This window comes from Myxine glutinosa, chromosome 11, assembly GCF_964187855.1.
Source record: "Myxine glutinosa chromosome 11, kmMyxGlut1.1, whole genome shotgun sequence".
NCBI lineage: Eukaryota > Metazoa > Chordata > Myxini > Myxiniformes > Myxinidae > Myxine > Myxine glutinosa.
Window position 1 is genome coordinate 66,059,026 of NC_136271.1, and position 23,937 is coordinate 66,082,962.

Genomic DNA, 23,937 nt, shown 5'->3' on the forward strand with positions numbered 1-23,937 from the left:
GGCATTCGAACTCTTGAATGTTCGAAGTTTTCTTTTCGTCATTTTGTCCCACACAGAAAGTTTTCCCTCAGCTAAACGATCTGTGGCAAATTGCTGGAACATCTGTTGTCCGATCTCGTCGCGCTCTAAGATGTCGCTGGACACTTTTTCATTCATGACTTCTTTGGTGAGCAGGTTGTAGACCTCGTCTACTTCCTCTTCCATAAATGGATCGCCATGTTCACGGAACACCCTAGAAAGCTTGGAGGCATGGCTCATCACCCGGGAAAGCTTTCCCCCCGTGATTTCGTGGTGTTGTTTTCTGCTCTGGTTTTCACCAAGACCATATCCCTCCGCAAACTCGTGCAGTGACTTTGACAGCTCAGGTGCAATGAGGAAGAACTTGTCAAGCGCCTTCTCATTTTGAGTTATCCCTACGATTCCTCCAATCACCTTCAGTGTACGGTTTTCTTGCTCAATGCCATGGTCTGGGGCTATTGATGTGAAGCCTGCCAATCCTTTTGTCACACAGAAGTTCCCTTTCATGAATTCCCTCCACAGTTCTGGGTGCTGCTTTTCAGTCTCCTGCATTGTTGAAATGTAGAGAGGGAGCAACCGAGCATAGTTTAGATGATCGTGAGCGAAGAAGTACTTCGTGAGAGACTCGATGCTCTCCATATGCAGCAGCAGATCACGTTGTCTTGTACTTCTAATGAACAGAAGGATAGTCTCAAACTGTTTCATGTAGTTCAGGATGAAGCGCTGTATCTTGTTTGTGCTGACCTCAAATTGTTCCAGTTTTTTGGTCATATCTCTGGACTCCATCATGGCCAATGTTTTTTTGAGAATGTCGCATAGATTCTTCTCTGGCTCCATGCTCCCGCTGATGTCTCTCTGATATGCCTCTCCCAGACGAACAGATGACTCGTTCAGATAGGCCCTTTCTTCAGGTTCCATTGCCAGGAATCTCTGGAAGTACAGGTTGTACAAAGCGATCAGTGTTACCATGTGTGCCTCCAGAGCTCGATACAAGTGCCTCCCATTTAGTATTTGGCTCACTGTGGTTGGCGAGAAAAGTCCAGCCTCGACCCATGCCTGATCAATTCCACTCCCTTCCACGTATTTTCCTAATGCAGCTAAGGCCCAAAACACAACATGTAGCTCACCAGGTCGGAAGAGGAATTGCTTCCTGATGGCCTCGCGTTCCACCCACAGCTTCATCGCCAGGTCATATAGCTGCAAATCGAGAGTCATGACTGTGATTGCCTCACTCCCCATAACACGAGTTGTGATGTTGTGAGCTCTCATCAGACCCGTGTACAGTGTATCATAGTCTGTAGGAGGCGACCTTATCAACGGAGGAACGAGAGCAACATTGGTCTTCTCACTGGACGAAGATAGCAAGGAATTGAAGGCTCCCCACGTCCCCGGAGCTGTGAGTTTGACGTCAACTTCTCCTTCTTCCTCGAAGTTCAGGCATCCAATCATCCAGGTCATATCGGTTTTCTTGTTCTTGTCTGTCTCGGGTTTTGATGTGAGCAGCTTGCAGTCGCTCTTTCTCTTCTCGGGTGCTGGCTTCTTGCAGGTCAACATTTTACAGCCAACTGCATCATGTATCGTTTGAGCTTTTGATGACCGGTCAAGTTCAATTGGTGGTATCATGGGTGATTTCTCCGGTGATACAGGCTGGTAGATCGCAATTGCTGTACCATGAAGGGTATTCATCCCGCAAGGAGTTGACTCTAGAAAATCGATGTTGTCCATGGCAAACCAGACGAACGTGTCCTGAACCAACCATGGTGGTAGACAGATGCCTCCGGTGGACTCCATTTGCTTCAGTACGGAGTTGGCAATGCTGGTCTCAATCTCCATGACCTTTTTGTAGGAGATGGCGAGGTCCAGATGTGCAAGTTTCTCTACAAGCGCCTTGGATCGTGTGTTTTTGTGTATGTCGAGAGCTAAGCCCACACTCAATGGAGTTTCAAATCGTTGTTTGAATGATCCATCCTCGCTTCTTGGTTCGTACGATACCTGTCGGTCAGATTTATAAGCACCGACAAAGTGCTGCGCCAACAATGATGCACTCACACCAATGGAGTCCTCCCTGTTGCTATTTCCTACTTTCCTTGTTCCCATGACTGCATGCTTGCAGAAGATGTTGAGCATCGGGGGTGGCTTGTAATCAGCAAAGGTTCCATTAAATTTCCATGCTGGGGAAGATGCGATGTCTTTCCTCAATATTTTCGCAGCTCGCAAAAGTACTTTAAAATCGTCTTTGATGCTGTCTGCTGTAATTGTGCTTGATATCATGTGGTCTTTGAGCTTTGTGGAAAGAATCTGCTCTGGCTTTGTTTTGTTTGAGGGCCGGCTGAAATGAACATCGGCAATGTTGTCTAGGATCAATTGTTTCAGGTATGGCTTATAACTATGGTTGTCTGAGACCGGAAAGTCGTGCTCCTTAAGTAAATTGACATAGGTTACATGAATTTCATTCATATTCAGCACAGCATTTTCAGTAGTATCATTCAACGCAGTTTCAACAATTTCAATGAGTTCAAGGTCTGATAACACCTGACCAAAGTTAACATTGGTTGTTTCTGTTTGTTTTTCCATCTTAACTATAGCACGTTTGGCCTTAACTACACATGGTAAATGATATTTCATGTCCTCAGCCATTGCTTGCAATGGGTCAGGCGAACTTATGACACTGTTCAGTCTCACTTTCAGATTGTCATTACTTGTTTCTTGGCCAATGTTTCTGATCTGGAGTCCCATGTTCTTTGTTGACACATTGTGTAGTTCACTTCCTCTGTCTTCCTGGCATGACACATCTGAGCGCGTCAAATGTCTGTTCTCGGGAACACCTTCTGGATGTTGACGTGCTTTCCCCTAGATCACTAGAACTTGGTCGTCCTCTCTTTTTCAGTCGGATTTCTGCGGCACTGCCTGATGTTGTTCCTTTCTCAAACCTAGCCTTTGCTCGATCAATGTGCATCTTATTGGTAACATCTTTGTAACAAGCTTTATGGTAGCGGAGACCTTTTGCGAGCAATTCTTCAGCAGAGGAATATTGCAAACGTCTATTCAATGATGCAAACTTTGTTTCACCATACGTGTACTGTTCCTCAGCACCTGCCATCAGTTTCTCGACAGAGGAGAGTTTTGGTTTCGTTACAAAGGTTGTATAGTCTGTTTGCCCTATGGCCATTTGGCATACAAAACAAAGTCCGAAATCTACTGACTTCTCAATCTTCCTGGGTGGTGAGTCACTCATCTTGAAGGTAGGTGTAATTTTCTAGACACTCTTGAACTGTCGTCGGTCCTGCAAAGATAGATACTACTATTCAGATTCACATTTCGTCAACACAGTCAAAACCAGACCTTAACTAGATGGTGGAAACTTAATTAACCGATTTCATGCCGGCCGACCCCACTTTGGCTGGTATATGTCCACTATTTTATTTTCCTTGCATTTTTCTGTAAAAACAATGGCAGAAATGGCTTCCTTGGGTCTGAAAACATATAGAAGGACATATTATTCATGTTTATATGATATCTAGATACAAAGATATGCACAAAAGTGTATTTTCCAAATTTTATGGCGGCCATCTTGGATTTCTTCGAATTACTACCTATTAGACGTAAAAGAAAAAATGGAACCCTATTTTTTTTACATCTCTATAATATTCTGAAGCAGAATCCATTGCTAAATCAATTTTAACAAACAAAAAACACAAACAATATTGTTATGACATATGGGCCTGCACTAATCAGCCATTACTGGACTTTTCACATCAGAGGCTCGTCCAGGTGTGTGTGTGTGTGTGGTGTGGTGTGGTGTGGTGTGGTGTGGTGTGGTGTGGTGTGGTGTGTGTGTGTGTGTGTGTGTGTGTGTGTGTGTGTGTGTGTGTGTGTGTGTGTGTGTGTGTGTGTCCGGTTAAAAGACCCCAAAGACCCTATGGACCCCAAATAACCAATGGACCCCAAATAACCAATGGACCCCAAATAACCAATGGACCCCAAACAACCAATGGACCCCAAACAACCAATGGACCCCAAACAACCAATGGACCCCAAACAACCAATGGACCCCAAACAACCAATGGACCCCAAACAACCAATGGACCCCAAATAACCAATGGACCCCAAATAACCAATGGACCCCAAATAACCAATGGACCCCAAATAACCAATGGACCCCAAATAACCAATGGACCCCAAATAACCAATGGACCCCAAATAACCAATGGACCCCAAATAACCAATGGACCCCAAATAACCAATGGACCCCAAATAACCAATGGACCCCAAATAACCAATGGACCCCAAATAACCAATGGACCCCAAATAACCAATGGACCCCAAATAACCAATGGACCCCAAATAACCAATGGACCCCAAAGAACCAATGGACCCCAAATAACCAATGGACCCCAAATAACCAATGGACCCCAAAGAACCAATGGACCCCAAAGAACCAATGGACCCCAAATAACCAATGGACCCCAAATAACCAATGGACCCCAAATAACCAATGGACCCCAAATAACCAATGGACCCCAAATAACCAATGGACCCCAAATAACCAATGGACCCCAAATAACCAATGGACCCCAAATAACCAATGGACCCAAAATAACCAATGGACCCCAAATAACCAATGGACCCCAAATAACCAATGGACCCCAAATAACCAATGGACCCCAAATAACCAATGGACCCCAAATAACCAATGGACCCCAAAGACCCAATGGACCCCAAAGACCCAATGGACCCCGAATAACCAATGGACCCCGAAGAACCAATGGACCCCGAAGAACCAATGGACCCCGAAGAACCAATGGACCCCGAAGAACCAATGGACCCCGAAGAACCAATGGACCCCGAAGAACCAATGGACCCCGAAGAACCAATGGACCCCGAAGAACCAATGGACCCCGAAGAACCAATGGACCCCGAAGAACCAATGGACCCCGAAGAACCAATGGACCCCGAAGAACCAATGGACACCGAAGAACCAATGGACCCCGAAGAACCAATGGACCCCGAAGAACCAATGGACCCCGAAGAACCAATGGACCCCGAAGAACCAATGGACCCCGAAGAACCAATGGACCCCGAAGAACCAATGGACCCCGAAGAACCAATGGACCCCGAAGAACCAATGGACCCCGAAGAACCAATGGACCCCGAAGAACCAATGGACCCCGAAGAACCAATGGACCCCGAAGAACCAATGGACCCCAAAGAACCAATGGACCCCAAAGACCCAATGGACCCCAAAGACCCAATGGACCCCAAAGACCCAATGGACCCCAAAGACCCAATGGACCCCAACGGACCCAATGGACCCCAAAGACCCAATGGAACCCAAAGACCCAATGGACCCTAAAGCCCCAATGGACCCCAAAGACCCAATGGACCCCAAAGACCCAATGGCCCCCAAAGACCCAATGGACCCCAAAGACCCAATGGACCCCAAAGACCCAATGGACCCCAAAGACCCAATGGACCCCAAACACCCAAAATACTTGAAGACCCAAAATACCCTGTAGACTGTTGGACACAAAAGACCATGAAAACGCAGAAGACCCGAAGGACTCTGAAGACCCAAAATACCCCGAAGACCCAAATGGATCCCAAAGACCCAAAATACCTCGAAGACTGTTAAAGACCCCAAATACCCCTAAGAATGTTAAAGACCCCAAATACCCCTAAGAATGTTAAAGACCCAAAATACCCTGAAGACTGTTAAAGACCCAAAATACCATGAAGACCCAATGGACCCCCAAAAGACCCAATGGACCCCAAAGACCCAATGGACCCCAAAGACCCAATGGACCCCAAAGACCCAATGGACCCCAAAGACCCAATGGACCCCAAAGACCCAATGGACCCCAAAGACCCAATGGACCCCAAAGACCCAATGGACCCCAAAGACCCAATGGACCCCAAAGACCCAATGGACCCCAAAGACCCAATGGACCCCAAAGACCCAATGGACCCCAAAGACCCAATGGACCCCAGACCCAATGGACCCCAAAGACCCAATGGACCCCAAAGACCCAATGGACCCCAAAGACCCAATGGACCCCAAAGACCCAATGGACCCCAAAGACCCAATGGACCCAATGGACCCCAAAGACCCAATGGACCCAATGGACCCCAAAGACCCAATGGACCCCAAAGACCCAATGGACCCCAAAGACCCCAAAGACCCAATGGACCCCAAAGACCCAATGGACCCCAAAGACCCCAAAGACCCAATGGACCCCAAAGACCCAATGGACCCCAAAGACCCAATGGACCCCAAAGACCCAATGGACCCCAAAGACCCAATGGACCCCAAAGACCCAATGGACCCCAAAGACCCAATGGACCCCAAAGACCCAATGGACCCCAAAGACCCAATGGACCCCAAAGACCCAATGGACCCCAAAGACCCAATGGACCCCAAAGACCCAATGGACCCCAAAGACCCAATGGACCCCAAAGACCCAATGGACCCCAAAGACCCAATGGACCCCAAAGACCCAATGGACCCCAAAGACCCAATGGACCCCAAACACCCAATGGACCCCAAACACCCAATGGACCCCAAACACCCAATGGACCCCAAACACCCAATGGACCCCAAACACCCAATGGACCCCAAACACCCAATGGACCCCAAACACCCAATGGACCCCAAACACCCAATGGACCCCAAACACCCAATGGACCCCAAACACCCAATGGACCCCAAACACCCAATGGACCCCAAACACCCAATGGACCCCAAACACCCAATGGACCCCAAACACCCAATGGACCCCAAACACCCAATGGACCCCAAACACCCAATGGACCCCAAACACCCAATGGACCCCAAACACCCAATGGACCCCAAACACCCAATGGACCCCAAACACCCAATGGACCCCAAACACCCAATGGACCCCAAACACCCAATGGACCCCAAACACCCAATGGACCCCAAACACCCAATGGACCCCAAACACCCAATGGACCCCAAACACCCAATGGACCCCAAACACCCAATGGACCCCAAACACCCAATGGACCCCAAACACCCAATGGACCCCAAACACCCAATGGACCCCAAACACCCAATGGACCCCAAACACCCAATGGACCCCAAACACCCAATGGACCCCAAACACCCAATGGACCCCAAACACCCAATGGACCCCAAACACCCAATGGACCCCAAACACCCAATGGACCCCAAACACCCAATGGACCCCAAACACCCAATGGACCCCAAACACCCAATGGACCCCAAACACCCAATGGACCCCAAACACCCAATGGACCCCAAACACCCAATGGACCCCAAACACCCAATGGACCCCAAACACCCAATGGACCCCAAACACCCAATGGACCCCAAACACCCAATGGACCCCAAACACCCAATGGACCCCAAACACCCAATGGACCCCAAACACCCAATGGACCCCAAACACCCAATGGACCCCAAACACCCAATGGACCCCAAACACCCAATGGACCCCAAACACCCAATGGACCCCAAACACCCAATGGACCCCAAACACCCAATGGACCCCAAACACCCAATGGACCCCAAACACCCAATGGACCCCAAACACCCAATGGACCCCAAACACCCAATGGACCCCAAACACCCAATGGACCCCAAACACCCAATGGACCCCAAACACCCAATGGACCCCAAACACCCAATGGACCCCAAACACCCAATGGACCCCAAACACCCAATGGACCCCAAACACCCAATGGACCCCAAACACCCAATGGACCCCAAACACCCAATGGACCCCAAACACCCAATGGACCCCAAACACCCAATGGACCCCAAACACCCAATGGACCCCAAACACCCAATGGACCCCAAACACCCAATGGACCCCAAACACCCAATGGACCCCAAACACCCAATGGACCCCAAACACCCAATGGACCCCAAACACCCAATGGACCCCAAACACCCAATGGACCCCAAACACCCAATGGACCCCAAACACCCAATGGACCCCAAACACCCAATGGACCCCAAACACCCAATGGACCCCAAACACCCAATGGACCCCAAACACCCAATGGACCCCAAACACCCAATGGACCCCAAACACCCAATGGACCCCAAACACCCAATGGACCCCAAACACCCAATGGACCCCAAACACCCAATGGACCCCAAACACCCAATGGACCCCAAACACCCAATGGACCCCAAACACCCAATGGACCCCAAACACCCAATGGACCCCAAACACCCAATGGACCCCAAACACCCAATGGACCCCAAACACCCAATGGACCCCAAACACCCAATGGACCCCAAACACCCAATGGACCCCAAACACCCAATGGACCCCAAACACCCAATGGACCCCAAACACCCAATGGACCCCAAACACCCAATGGACCCCAAACACCCAATGGACCCCAAACACCCAATGGACCCCAAACACCCAATGGACCCCAAACACCCAATGGACCCCAAACACCCAATGGACCCCAAACACCCAATGGACCCCAAACACCCAATGGACCCCAAACACCCAATGGACCCCAAACACCCAATGGACCCCAAACACCCAATGGACCCCAAACACCCAATGGACCCCAAACACCCAATGGACCCCAAACACCCAATGGACCCCAAACACCCAATGGACCCCAAACACCCAATGGACCCCAAACACCCAATGGACCCCAAACACCCAATGGACCCCAAACACCCAATGGACCCCAAACACCCAATGGACCCCAAACACCCAATGGACCCCAAACACCCAATGGACCCCAAACACCCAATGGACCCCAAACACCCAATGGACCCCAAACACCCAATGGACCCCAAACACCCAATGGACCCCAAACACCCAATGGACCCCAAACACCCAATGGACCCCAAACACCCAATGGACCCCAAACACCCAATGGACCCCAAACACCCAATGGACCCCAAACACCCAATGGACCCCAAACACCCAATGGACCCCAAACACCCAATGGACCCCAAACACCCAATGGACCCCAAACACCCAATGGACCCCAAACACCCAATGGACCCCAAACACCCAATGGACCCCAAACACCCAATGGACCCCAAACACCCAATGGACCCCAAACACCCAATGGACCCCAAACACCCAATGGACCCCAAACACCCAATGGACCCCAAACACCCAATGGACCCCAAACACCCAATGGACCCCAAACACCCAATGGACCCCAAACACCCAATGGACCCCAAACACCCAATGGACCCCAAACACCCAATGGACCCCAAACACCCAATGGACCCCAAACACCCAATGGACCCCAAACACCCAATGGACCCCAAACACCCAATGGACCCCAAACACCCAATGGACCCCAAACACCCAATGGACCCCAAACACCCAATGGACCCCAAACACCCAATGGACCCCAAACACCCAATGGACCCCAAACACCCAATGGACCCCAAACACCCAATGGACCCCAAACACCCAATGGACCCCAAACACCCAATGGACCCCAAACACCCAATGGACCCCAAACACCCAATGGACCCCAAACACCCAATGGACCCCAAACACCCAATGGACCCCAAACACCCAATGGACCCCAAACACCCAATGGACCCCAAACACCCAATGGACCCCAAACACCCAAAATACCAGAAGACCTAACATACCCTGTAGACTGTTAAAGACACAAAAGACCATGAAGAGGACCCCAAGGACCCAAAAGACCCCAAGGACTCTAAAGACCCAAAATACCCCAAAGAGACGCCGAAGCCCGTGAAAGAGACGTTAAAGCCCGTGAAAGAGACGTTAAAGCCCGTGAAAGAGACGTTAAAGCCCGTGAAAGAGACGTTAAAGCCCGTGAAAGAGACGTTAAAGCCCGTGAAAGAGACGTTAAAGCCCGTGAAAGAGACGTTAAAGCCCGTGAAAGAGACGTTAAAGCCCGTGAAAGAGACGTTAAAGCCCGTGAAAGAGACGTTAAAGCCCGTGAAAGAGACGTTAAAGCCCGTGAAAGAGACGTTAAAGCCCGTGAAAGAGACGTTAAAGCCCGTGAAAGAGACGTTAAAGCCCGTGAAAGAGACGTTAAAGCCCGTGAAAGAGACGTTAAAGCCCGTGAAAGAGACGTTACAGCCCGTGAAAGAGACGTTACAGCCCGTGAAAGAGACGTTACAGCCCGTGAAAGAGACGTTACAGCCCGTGAAAGAGACGTTACAGCCTGTGAAAGAGACGTTACAGCCCGTGAAAGAGACGTTACAGCCCGTGAAAGAGACGTTACAGCCCGTGAAAGAGACGTTACAGCCCGTGAAAGAGACGTTACAGCCCGTGAAAGAGACGTTACAGCCCGTGAAAGAGACGTTACAGCCCGTGAAAGAGACGTTACAGCCCGTGAAAGAGACGTTACAGCCCGTGAAAGAGACGTTACAGCCCGTGAAAGAGACGTTACAGCCCGTGAAAGAGACGTTACAGCCCGTGAAAGAGACGTTACAGCCCGTGAAAGAGACGTTACAGCCCGTGAAAGAGACGTTACAGCCCGTGAAAGAGACGTTACAGCCCGTGAAAGAGACGTTACAGCCCGTGAAAGAGACGTTAAAGCCCGTGAAAGAGACGTTAAAGCCCGTGAAAGAGACGTTAAAGCCCGTGAAAGAGACGTTAAAGCCCGTGAAAGAGACGTTAAAGCCCGTGAAAGAGACGTTAAAGCCCGTGAAAGAGACGTTAAAGCCCGTGAAAGAGACGTTAAAGCCCGTGAAAGAGACGTTAAAGCCCGTGAAAGAGACGTTAAAGCCCGTGAAAGAGACGTTAAAGCCCGTGAAAGAGACGTTAAAGCCCGTGAAAGAGACGTTAAAGCCCGTGAAAGAGACGTTAAAGCCCGTGAAAGAGACGTTAAAGCCCGTGAAAGAGACGTTAAAGCCCGTGAAAGACACGTTAAAGCCCGTGAAAGAGACGTTAAAGCCCGTGAAAGAGACGTTAAAGCCCGTGAAAGAGACGTTAAAGCCCGTGAAAGAGACGTTAAAGCCCGTGAAAGAGACGTTAAAGCCCGTGAAAGAGACGTTAAAGCCCGTGAAAGAGACGTTAAAGCCCGTGAAAGAGACGTTAAAGCCCGTGAAAGAGACGTTAAAGCCCGTGAAAGAGACGTTAAAGCCCGTGAAAGAGACGTTAAAGCCCGTGAAAGAGACGTTAAAGCCCGTGAAAGAGACGTTAAAGCCCGTGAAAGAGACGTTAAAGCCCGTGAAAGAGACGTTAAAGCCCGTGAAAGAGACGTTAAAGCCCGTGAAAGAGACGTTAAAGCCCGTGAAAGAGACGTTAAAGCCCGTGAAAGAGACGTTAAAGCCCGTGAAAGAGACGTTAAAGCCCGTGAAAGAGACGTTAAAGCCCGTGAAAGAGACGTTAAAGCCCGTGAAAGAGACGTTAAAGCCCGTGAAAGAGACGTTAAAGCCCGTGAAAGAGACGTTAAAGCCCGTGAAAGAGACGTTAAAGCCCGTGAAAGAGACGTTAAAGCCCGTGAAAGAGACGTTAAAGCCCGTGAAAGAGACGTTAAAGCCCGTGAAAGAGACGTTAAAGCCCGTGAAAGAGACGTTAAAGCCCGTGAAAGAGACGTTAAAGCCCGTGAAAGAGACGTTAAAGCCCGTGAAAGAGACGTTAAAGCCCCTGAAAGAGACGTTAAAGCCCGTGAAAGAGACGTTAAAGCCCGTGAAAGAGACGTTAAAGCCCGTGAAAGAGACGTTAAAGCCCGTGAAAGAGACGTTAAAGCCCGTGAAAGAGACGTTAAAGCCCGTGAAAGAGACGTTAAAGCCCGTGAAAGAGACGTTAAAGCCCGTGAAAGAGACGTTAAAGCCCGTGAAAGAGACGTTAAAGCCCGTGAAAGAGACGTTAAAGCCCGTGAAAGAGACGTTAAAGCCCGTGAAAGAGACGTTAAAGCCCGTGAAAGAGACGTTAAAGCCCGTGAAAGAGACGTTAAAGCCCGTGAAAGAGACGTTAAAGCCCGTGAAAGAGACGTTAAAGCCCGTGAAAGAGACGTTAAAGCCCGTGAAAGAGACGTTAAAGCCCGTGAAAGAGACGTTAAAGCCCGTGAAAGAGACGTTAAAGCCCGTGAAAGAGACGTTAAAGCCCGTGAAAGAGACGTTAAAGCCCGTGAAAGAGACGTTAAAGCCCGTGAAAGAGACGTTAAAGCCCGTGAAAGAGACGTTAAAGCCCGTGAAAGAGACGTTAAAGCCCGTGAAAGAGACGTTAAAGCCCGTGAAAGAGACGTTAAAGCCCGTGAAAGAGACGTTAAAGCCCGTGAAAGAGACGTTAAAGCCCGTGAAAGAGACGTTAAAGCCCGTGAAAGAGACGTTAAAGCCCGTGAAAGAGACGTTAAAGCCCGTGAAAGAGACGTTAAAGCCCGTGAAAGAGACTTTAAAGCCCGTGAAAGAGACTTTAAAGCCCGTGAAAGAGACTTTAAAGCCCGTGAAAGAGACTTTAAAGCCCGTGAAAGAGACTTTAAAGCCCGTGAAAGAGACGTTAAAGCCCGTGAAAGAGACGTTAAAGCCCGTGAAAGAGACGTTAAAGCCCGTGAAAGAGACGTTAAAGCCCGTGAAAGAGACGTTAAAGCCCGTGAAAGAGACGTTATAGCCCGAAAGACGTTAAAACCCAAAAGACCCCGTTAAAGACCCAAAATAAGACTTAAATATCCAAAAGACCACAAAACCCCAAAAGATACTGAAGACCCCAAATTCCCCAAAGACCCATAAAGACCCCGAAGACACAAAAGACCCCGAAGACACAAAAGACCCCGAAGACACAAAAGACCCCGAAGACACAAAAGACCACAAGACCCTTAAAGACCCAAAATATACCAAATACCCTTAAAGACCCAAAAGACCACAAAGACCCAAAAAAACCTGAAGACCCAAAATATCCTTAAATATCCAGAAAACACCAAAGACACCAAAGACCCAAAATATCCTTAAATATCCAGAAGACACCAAAGACACAAAAACCCTTAAATATCCAGAAGACCCAAAAAGACCCCAAAGACCTAAAATACCCCAAGACCCTGAAAGACCCAAAATACAACAAAAACCCAAAAGGCCCTGAAGACCCAAAATTCCCCCAAAGACCCATAAGACCCAAAACACTGAAAATACCCCAAGACCCTAAAATACCACTGAAAAGACCCCAAGACCCATGTATCTCTCCCAGGTTACTCCCTCCTCCGGTATGATAGACCTGAGCCTCGTCCTGGAGGGGGGTTGCTATCTTTATAAAAAAACTCTTCCTCACTCGCCCTGCACTGCCCTCTCTCCACCTCACCCCCAGGAATACCTTTGGCTACGGCTTCCCCTTCGCTCCCACCTTTTGTTCATATGTGTGTTGTACCGTCCACCAAACAGTGATGACTCCATCTACATCTCGCTGTCTGATAATATGGACCAACTTCTATCTACCCATCCCAACTCTCTCTTCCTCATATGTGGTGATTTCAATTGTCACCATGCCAGTTGGCTGGGTGTGGGTACCTCTCTCACCAGCCATGGCTCTTCAGCAAAGGACTTCTGTGACTCACTGGGACTGACACAATCTGTCAATTTCCCGACCCAGATCTCAGTCAACGGAGCATCTTCTCTTCTGGACTTGGTTATGACTAACTTCCCTGAAAATGTCTGCTGCTCTTCTTCTGCTCCAATCGGCTCATCTGATCATGTGCTTGTTAAAGTGGACATCTCTCTGACCATTCTCAGAGAGCCTCCTCAGCATCGACGAGTCTGGCATTTCATTCAAGCCAACTGGCACGGTCTTCAAGCAGCTATCAATCATCTGGACTTGTCTCCCATCTCTACCGCCTCTGACATCAACTCATCCTGGGATTTCTTCCAAAGTAAATTGCTCTCTCTCTCTCATGCACAGATTTATCCCATCTCGTCTTCAGTTGTCATACCCTTACTCCCGTCCATGGTACACAGAATCTTGTGGTGAGGCTATTGCCCAGAAACAACTTGCTTTCGTCTCCTGGAAAGCAAATCAAACGGAAGGAAATCTCATTTCCTTTCACAAAGCCCGAAACAAGTGTGTGTCCACCCTCAGGAGAGCCAGGAAACAATATCTCTCCGTTCTCAGGACAGAACTCTTATGTCTCCCTCTTCCAAATCCTGGTGGCGTCTGGTCAAATCTGTTTCTGGTGTTTGTTCCCCCTCACCTCAAACGGCCACACGGCTGACTCCGCACGTGAAAAAGCTGAATGCCTCAACTCTGTGTTTGCCTCTAAATCTTGTGTCCCAAATCCATCCCTCTCTGTACCCACCGTACCCAGTCGTACCCAGCTGCTCCTGGACTCTGTGTCCTTTCCTCCTGACAAGGTGGAAAAGTTTCTCTCAACCCTCGACTCTGATTCTGCAACTGGACCTGACGGCATCAGCCCACGGGTCCTAAAATCCTGTTCTTCCGCTCTTTCACTCCCTCTCTCTGTTCTCTTCTCCCTCTCTTTTGCTCAAGGTCACCTGCCACCTGCTTTGAAATCTGCCAACATCACCGCTTTGCACAAAAAGGTGCAAAAACAGATCCCAGCAACTACAGACCAATCAGCCTTCTCCCAATTATCAGCAAAGTCATGGAATCCATCATTGCTTCAGATATGAAATCTTTCCTCTTCTCCAATGGCTTGATCTCTGATCATCAATTTGGTTTCAGACCTGGTCACTCTACTCTGGACAGTGGACATGCTGCTTCTGCTTTCTCAACAATGGATGGAGGTCCTCAATGCCAAACAGGAAATTAGAGCTGTCTCCCTTGACATATCACATGCCTTCGATACGGTCTGGCACCCCGCTATGCTCACCAAACTCTCCTCTTTTGGTATCCATGGAAATCTCCACGCATGGCTGGCGGACTTCCTCTCTAGTCGTAGTCAACGTGTGGCCCTGAATGGGTTTCTCTCATCTCCTCTTCCTGTTCAGGCTGGAGTTCCCCAAGGCAGTGTTCTGGGCCCTGTGCTTTTTCTGGTCTTCATCAATGATCTCTCTGACTCTCTTGAAAATCCTCTCTATCTCTTTGCTGATGACTCTACTCTCTGTCGCTCCATTCTTCATCCCTCAGATCGGCAGTCTGCAGCCTCCTCACTCTCTGCAGACCTGGACAAAATCACAGACTGGGCAAACAAGTGGAACATGTCTTTCAATCCTGACAAATCTCACACTCTTACGATATCTCTCCGAAAAGACCGACTGGACAACCCTCCCATCCACTTTCTGAATAATCCTCTCCAAGAAGTTCTGTCACTCAAGCTTTTGGGTCTCACTATCTGCCATGATCTTTCCTGGGAAAACCACATTTCAAATCTGGCCTCCAAAGCCAGTCGCCGACTGGGCATCCTCCATCGTGCAAAGTCCTTCCTTGGCACACCTGAGCTTCCTCACCACATACAAGGCATTCATCAGCAGCTCAATGGAATACTGTTCTCCCCTCTGGGCCGATGCTCCTGCCTCATACCTAGCTCGGCTTCACGCTGTTGAAACCAAAGCTTTCAGAATCATTGGAATCTCCCGCGATGAAGCTATCTCCGAGGGCCTTTCATTCACTCACCGCAGGCAGGTTGGTGGTCTTTCTGTCTTCTACCGACTCCCCCAGCTCTCTCGGTGCTCTGTCCCCCAAATATTCCAACAGGTCGCACAAGATCTGCCAGCAACCCTCTTATGGTTAAACTGCCAAAATCAAGACTCTCTGCTCACCTTCACTATTTCATTCCTCTTTTCTCCCACCTCTGGAACAAACTCCCTCACTCTCTTCAATCCCACTCCTCCCTCCAGGTCTTCAAAACAGCTGTTCACCACCATCTCTTATCTTCCCCCATCCAAAACCTTTATCTTTTCTACCCCCGTTAATTCACCCCATATCCACTTTTTTGAAATACCAACTTCTGTCCTGGAAGTACTTGGTGTCCATGTGTTTTTTTTACCTCTCCCACCCCACCCCCCCCCCTTCCCACGCATCCTCCCCCCAAGCCCTCTCCCTCCCACACATCTCCCTGCTCTCAAATGTTGTGCGCTCTCAAGTGTTTGTGTGCTTCCCTTTCTCTCCCCATCTTGTCTTCCGCTCCCTCTTTTTATATATTTTGTTTGTCTGGTTGATTTGTTTGTGAAGTAAATGTCAGCTCTTTCACGAGCCATGATTCAGTATACAACAAAAAAAAAAGAAAAAAAAAAGACCCTTAAAGACCCCGAAGACCTAAAACACCCCAAGACCCTTAAAGACCCAAAATACCATGAAGATGCAAAAGACCCTGAAGACCCAAAAAAAACCAAAGACCCTTAAATGCCCAGAAGACCCTGAAGACTAAAAATACCCTGAAGAACCAAAAGACCCAGAAGACCCTAAATACCTCAATGACCCAAAATATCCCAAATACCCTTAAAGACTGAAAAGTCCCCAGAGACCCAAAATATCCCAAAGACCCATAAAGACCCAAAACACCCCCAAAAAATCAAAAAGACCAAGAAGACCAAAAAGTCCCTGAAAACCAAAAATACCCTGAAGACCCTTATATAGGGGTCAATGTATGGTTGAACCCCAAAAAATTGATACAAAAGGTTTTTCAATGGATTCTGGTACCATTGGGCATGCTAAATAACATACTAACAGTCTCTTTCCGCTTCTGACTGACTTCCGGAAAGGGGTAATTTTCAAGATGGCGTCAAAGATGGCCGCCGGGAGCTTAAAATGGCCATATCTCAATTATTATTCAACCTAGAAAGGTGGTTTTGGTGTCTAACCCTGGGTTGTAGGGCCCAATGAATCCAATTGAATCAATAAAATTACCATCAGTTAATTATTTATTGACAAGTCCAAGATGGCATCCCAAGGTGACACCCTGATCCACTAAAATGGCTCTGTCGAATAGAAGTTAACCTGGAGAGATTTTGTCAGTGTGTATACCTTGGTTTAAGGCACCCAGGAAATCATCAAAATTACTTAAATAAGCACAAAGTAATCAGGTAATCTAGTAAGCCAGGTTTACCAGCCCATTAGGCATTTGTTGTCTCATACAGTTAGTCGCTATTCATCGTCATCCTCCGACTCCTCTGGAAGAAACTTGTTATGTGGATTGTCACATTCTTCAAGTTGGCACGGTCCACAGGCAGTAGTACATGGTAGTCCATATCGTCTACAAGAGCAGCGGAGTGTCTTGCAGGCAGTGGAGCAGTTACAATGAATGACCTTCAAGAGACTGTCTGGAGCAGCGTTCATTCTTGACATAAGTGGGACAAACTGATTATCCTGCAGGCTCCACCCCCATTTCATGGCATCTATACCCTCTTCTTTTCCCATCCACACCATGATCTGGTAGTACGCTCTACGACAGTGAAGTTTGGTAGCAGATTCAGTTGGGGGCAGACGTTCGGGTGTTACAAAAGACGAAGCAGAGACAACCTTGTCCAAGCGAGCAAGTACAATATTATTCTGAATGCATCAACACCATGTGTATTGCCTGATTGATGGGTGCTGTACCCGCCATATATCTGTGAAATTCATTTGTTTTAAAAATTTGGTGAGGGGGATTGTGGAGGCAGCATGGGGCTCTGCACTGTTCCTGAAAATAAATTGTTTGTCAGATTTTTCAGTTCCCCCCCACTCCCCAATATAAAATAGTCTGTCCCTTGCAATAACCTCTCAAGCTTTGTACAAACCTTTGTCTGTAATGATCACTGAATACTGTGGACTGGAGTCACAGGTGGCAGTGGTGTAGACACATTGCACTCTTATCTCCAATCTGAAACACACACTTGGTTCATTAGCTGGTGAGTCGGAGGATGACGATGAATAGCGACTAACTGTATAAGACAACAAATGCCTAATGGGCTGGTAAACCTGGCTTACTGGATTACCTGATTACTTTGTGCTTATTTAAGTAATTTTGATGATTTCCTGGGTGCCTTAAACCTAGGTATACACACTGAAAATATCTCTCTAGGTTGACTACTATTCGACAGAGCCATTTTAGTGGATCAGGATGTCACCTTGGGATGCCATCTTGGACTTGTCAATAAATAATTAACTTATGGTAATTTTATTGATTCAATTGGATTCCTTGGGTCCTACAACCCAGGGTTAGACACCAAAACCACCTTTCTAGGTTGAATAGTAATTGAGATATGGCCATTTTAAGCTCCCGGCGGCCATCTTGGACGCCATCTTGAAAATGACCCCTTCCCGGAAGTCAGATGTTACTAGATTTTTAGTATGTTATTTAGCATGCCCAATAGTACCAGAATCCATTGAAAAACCTTTTGTATCAATTTTTTGGGGGTTAGGTGGTTTTTTTCGTATATTGACCCTACTATTAACGACCCCACAGAACCAAACAATCCAAAACACCAAAAAGGCCCCAAGGACCCAGTGGAACTCAAAGACTCAAATTACCCCAAAGACCCAAAATACCCCAAAGACCTACATGACCGAAAATACTTGAGGAACCCAAAGATGCAGAGGACCCAAAAGACTCAAATGACCCAAAATACCCCGAGGACCCAAATGACCCAGAAGATCCCAAGGATGCAAAAGAGCTTGAGCACCCAAAAGACCCAAATGAACCAGAGGACCCAAAAGACACCGAGGACTCTGAAGACCCAAAAGAAGAGTAATTATGTCTCTTACATTGGAATTGTAGACGGTGGCTTGCAAACCAAGCTTCAAGGTCAGTATACGGAAGCGATTTTTATTTTAAATCACAATAAATGCACAGCGTAGGGATGTGAAATTCGCTGAACGTGACGTGCAAAGTGCGCAGAGTAAACCGAGTGTTCATTTACGTCTGTGGGATGTCTAACAAATAAAGAAGACATAAGCACACCTGACACTAGACCCAGGCTTCAGACTTTGGCACGCTCACGCGGCTGCACCGTCAAATAAACTGTTCCACCCCGTCATTTGTGACAGGCTATATACTAGTATGACATATTGCTCAAGCTTTGAAAATTCCAGCATTCAATAACCGAAAAGAAAAAAAACCAGAACAGCATTAGTCAAACACAGATGGTAATATATATGAAATTGGCCATGAATCATACATAAAGCATACGTGGTTTTCAATAACACATGCAAACCATGCAATAGGAACACTAAGTATACAACAACAACAACAACAACAACAACAACAACATGCATTTTAAGGCCATTTTCCCTGCTAGAGCGGGGGTTAGCCTAAGTATGAAAAACATGAACCTTCCTCATATGTAATTGAAGTCTTCTTCTTATTATTTTGTATGGCAAATAAAGGTTCAAGTCCAAATTAGACAACGAAGTGGCAGCACGGTCTGTGGTCAGGTGGATTGCCTTGAATCCTTCATTGAATTTCTTCATTTTACAGTCGCTCATGATATGATGGGTTATTGTGCCCACAGTCGCATGCAGGACTGTCCTTGAATTTACACTTGTATAGATGGCATGATGTCCTCACATGGAGAATGCAGATCTGTTTTAGTGTGGTCCACTGTTTTTGATTGAGGTCAAAACCTGGGGATTCCTTTGTGGGATTGCTGACCAGTTCTTTCTTTGTTGGGGGTGTTTGCATCTACCCACAGACCATGCCAATGTTCCTCGAAGTGGAAACTTGCGTTGCTCGTACTCGAAGTAACAAAACCATGCTGCGGATTCTTTTATAAACAGCACGCCACTATCATGGAGAGAAAATTGTGTTTAATCTGATTCGCAAAGAGCTCTAAAGGCTGAATTGCTTTTCAATGCACAAATGGCTTGACTTTAACAAGGCCAAATTTTGCTTAGAAGCTGAAGAAATTGCCAAAATACAGGAAAAACTATAAGTGGTGCCGAATCCTAAGTGGCCAACTTTTATGTATTGCAGTTGAAATCAAACGTTGTACACACCGTGAATCTTCAATGGTGACATTGTAAAGCATAATTATTTTCATATTTTGCGCCGCTCTCATTTACGTCTTGCATCCTCATCCTTTGACACAAGACATCACCTTGAGTAGATAGGGTGGCTTATACCATATTTCCCTCATGGCCTCACCCCACACCTGCATGCGATACCATTGTGTTTTGAAAACTCCTATATAAAGCTGAATTCGAGGAACATTTTTTAGAGATTATCAGAGTTCTATTCTACTGATCGTTGTAATTATTTTGCTGTTTCTTTTATAATAAAAATAATAATAATACATTTATTTTATACAGCGCTTTTCAAGAAGCCCAAAGACGCTTTGACAGAGTACAAAAAACAAGTGCAAAAAGACAAAAATCAATAGGTAAATAATCAAAGCAAAAGGAAGGAGAAGGAGAAGAGATAGTCAGGGGTTAAATGCCGTGGGTTAAATGTTAAATGCAGTGTTGAACAGGTGGGTCTTGAGTGATGTTTTGAATGTGGTGAGTGAGGAGGAGTCTCTGATGGTGTGAGGTAGTGAGTTCCAGAGGGTGGGAGCAGCGATGGAGAAGGCCCTGTCCCCCCAGGATCTGAATTTGGTCCGGATGGGGGGGGGGGGGGTCAGGAGGTTGGTACCAGCAGAGCGGAGGTTGTGGGTGGGAGTGTGTCTGGAGAGGAGGTCAGCCAGGTAGGATGGGGCCAGGTTATGGAGGGCTTTGTAGGTCAAGAGGAGGATTTTGTACTGGATTCTCTGGGGGATGGGGAGCCAGTGAAGCTTGTAACCGTGTTACTCTTGCAATTGCTTTGATCTCTGATCGCCTCTCCAATTAAACACTCAACTTGACCCAGAGTGGACATTGAATCAGTTCCACGTCACTAGCAAAGGTGGTGGCGAGAATAACCACAGATGACAGTCAGGCAGTTTTCTGGGGAAATTCAATCCATCCTGTAGCACTCAACTTCACCAAACGTGGCACTATTCAAAGCAACTGCAACAGGGAGGAAGTACATTTTTACAGCGTGGCTGTCGAGAACAGCGTTTGTCTGCCCATATGTTCCCACAAACGTGCACCAATCAGAGCTGAGGATTTGGTCACATGACAGGGGGACGCATTTAGGAGCCATTACAGTTGCATATTTTACTGAAAGGAAATACAATAACTTTCTGTGGAATGTTTTGGGGGCCCAAATGAAAATATAGAGAACGAACGTTCTATAAAATATAGAGAAAAATACAGAGAATGAACGTAGAATAGAGAGAATGCTGTTTGGAATGAAAATAGAGAGAACATGCTGTCAATGCCTGACAGTCGACTGAAGGTGGCACAGGAAGGAATGTGGAATTTATTGGTTCATCGTTTGCCATTTGCTGTTTGTTTTTTACCCAATTCATTCATGAACAGGCTGTCCATGCCTGAAGTCAAAAAATTTTTAATACTAACATGATTTGCTAACTGCTATACCCACCCAGGTCATACTATCCTCTTCAACTAAAGTATCAAACAAGCATGGCTACGCCATTGTTAGACTATCGGTATTGTTATCATTTTTCCCATATACCCCATAATTTTCCCCAGGGGTTTCCTAGGAGCTGAAGGAGCCGCTAACCCCGCTCAAGCCTGGCCGGTGCCAAATTTGGTCCAATCCATCCAGAGGTGCAGGAGTGTATATGTAACAAACAGACATACAGACAGACAGATCGACATTTATAGTTATAGAAAGAAGATTTGAACTACAGTGTCTGTCCAGGCCACAACTCTTGTACCAATTGAGCTTTTGTCATCAAATTTTCAACAAACCTTTATTTATGAAAATATGGAGAACACAAACTCATACATTTAACGGGGTTTTAAAAAATTGTTATGCATGTACCAGGACTAAATTTTTTTCCCGATTTCTTTCATATTGGTACACTCGATTGGATTCAACTAAAGGTCTGCCAATTTGACTAAATTCCTGGACTTCACCCATAATGGGAAAAAACATGGGTGGGGAAATCCTAATGCTCACACTGATGAGCCAGATAGAAACAATAAACCCTTATCATAGCTTTAGTTAAGTTGAGCTTTTTTAAACTAGAATGACACTCTTCAACGTCACGTCGACCGATATGCCTCCGCCCACATTATTACATCATTATATGTACGTCTACAAAGTTTGATTTAAATCCATTCAGCTGTTCTCAAGTATCACATTTTGACCTGACATGACCTCTGACCTCACCAAAATCACCTCACTCCTCCCCTTTGAAGACAAAATATAATCAGTTAATCTTTGCATCACAATACATACTTATACCAAGTTTGGTCAAAATCCCATCACTGGTTCACAAGTTGGTGCGGAAACATAATCTTTACTTAACATAACCTCTGATCTTTGACCTCTCGATGCCATAATCCAATCAAGTCATATTTGCATCGTATATACTTCTACCAAATTTGTTCAAAATCCCATCACTGTTTCACAAGTTAGCTCGGTAACAGAATTTTTACCTGATGGGATGTCTGACATTTGACCTTTGACCTCATGACCCCAAAATCTAATCAGTTGATCTTTACCTCATTACATACCTGCACCAAGTTTGACTAAGATCCCTTCAGTCGTTCTCAAGTTATTGTGGTAAAGAAAACCTATCACGGATGGAAGGACAACCCAAAAACATAATGCCTCCGGCGACTTCTTCAGTGGAGGCATAAAAAAAGAGGAAGTCACATTTATATATTCAGCAAATCAACATATTTACTGGCTGCCAGAGCTGGGTTAACATAAACTCAAAGATATCATACAAGCATATTTTAAAGCAAGCTTTAAGAGCATTCTTACAGTTAACATCTGCCGAATGAGCAGGTCTGAAGCCCTCTCGGAAATGTTTCCCACAAACACAGTCGTTGTCGGCCCAATGTACTCCTCACTATTTCGGTTTGGAATTCGTGGTGGAGGCATCTTAGCCACAGGTATTCCTGGGCTAGGCAGCAATACTTGGAAAGATGTGGGTGGATACTAGATGGATGTGGGCAGAAAAAGACATTCGCAGCAGTTTAAACATGAAAAAGTTTCATTTCCAGACCTGCTTACCCACATTCGAATATTTTTATACAAATCGTTGTCATTTATATGCAATGTTCAATATTTTTGTACAATATTTATTTCACACAAAACATTACAAAACATTGTTTTTGGTGATCAGTGTAAACATTCAAACCTTTAAATCATGGTTGCCTCTTCACAAGTCAGTCACAGGCAGTTATCAATAGAATTTTGGTTGTTGTGTCATATTTGCAGTTTGACACAAGTTGTAAAACGAACAGTTTGAATGAGGAATTGTTAAAACATGCTACAGTTATTCCAATTATTGGCAGGCCTTCACCACTTCGGAGTTAGTTTCCAATTTGTAGCAAATTTACTGGAAACATTCTGGTCAGGTCAGTCTTTTGGGGCTGCCACTGGTAACATGTAACCCAGTGCTACCTGCCGCATGGTCGGGTTGTCGGCGACTAAACAGACACCCCTCACTGGCTTTGCTAGTGGGGAGGGTGACTGACACCCTGCCAGGACCAAAAACAACACCTGGCAAAGGGCAGATTAAGCTCCTGTCGGGAGTCAACGGCCACCCAGTAAAGAGATGGTGTCTCCTAAAAAACACCCATCCAGTTTGGACCGGTTTAAGTCATACCAAAGACTTTTAAAATGGTATGTGCTGCTTCCCTGCTTGAAAAGGATAGAGCACGGACAATCCCCATCAGTTGGCATCTATGGGGAGGAGGAAATTCCTCTTGAGGAAATGCCCCGCTGAGTACGGTGAGAAAAGTGGCGCCATTTTTATGACGTCACAGGTACCCAGAGTATCCCGGGAAGGGATGGTAGTCACGGCACTTCCCCCTAAGTCAGTGGCTGTGTTAAGTGTTTGGCGCGTGTGTTTGCTGTGTGTGTGTGTGTCAGCTCTACTACGAGCCTTAGCCCATATATTTAAAATAATAATAATAAAAATAAATAAACATACGTCACTCCTAAAAGTTGCACAGTTGAAAGTTGGAAATGTAGTCCTCATTAATGACGTCTCGCAGGCTGTTTGAGCTGTTATCACAAACAGGAACATATTATCTC

At 46.7% G+C, this 23,937-nt stretch overlaps 1 protein-coding gene across 8 annotated transcripts in view; it reads right to left on the reverse strand.

The window, feature by feature from the left end:
* The window catches only part of RBM25 (RNA binding motif protein 25), a 95,315-nt gene that overhangs the window by 59,001 nt on the left and 12,377 nt on the right, over nt 1-23,937 (reverse strand). For all 8 annotated transcript variants that reach the window (XR_013624981.1, XM_078786720.1, XM_078786719.1 and 5 more), the window contains one exon: nt 22,657-22,833. Coding sequence is in view for 7 of the 8 variants with exons in the window: in XM_078786720.1 (XP_078642846.1) it covers nt 22,657-22,833 (177 nt within the window). In the remaining variant the exon portion in view is untranslated. The remainder of the gene's footprint in view (nt 1-22,656; nt 22,834-23,937) is intronic.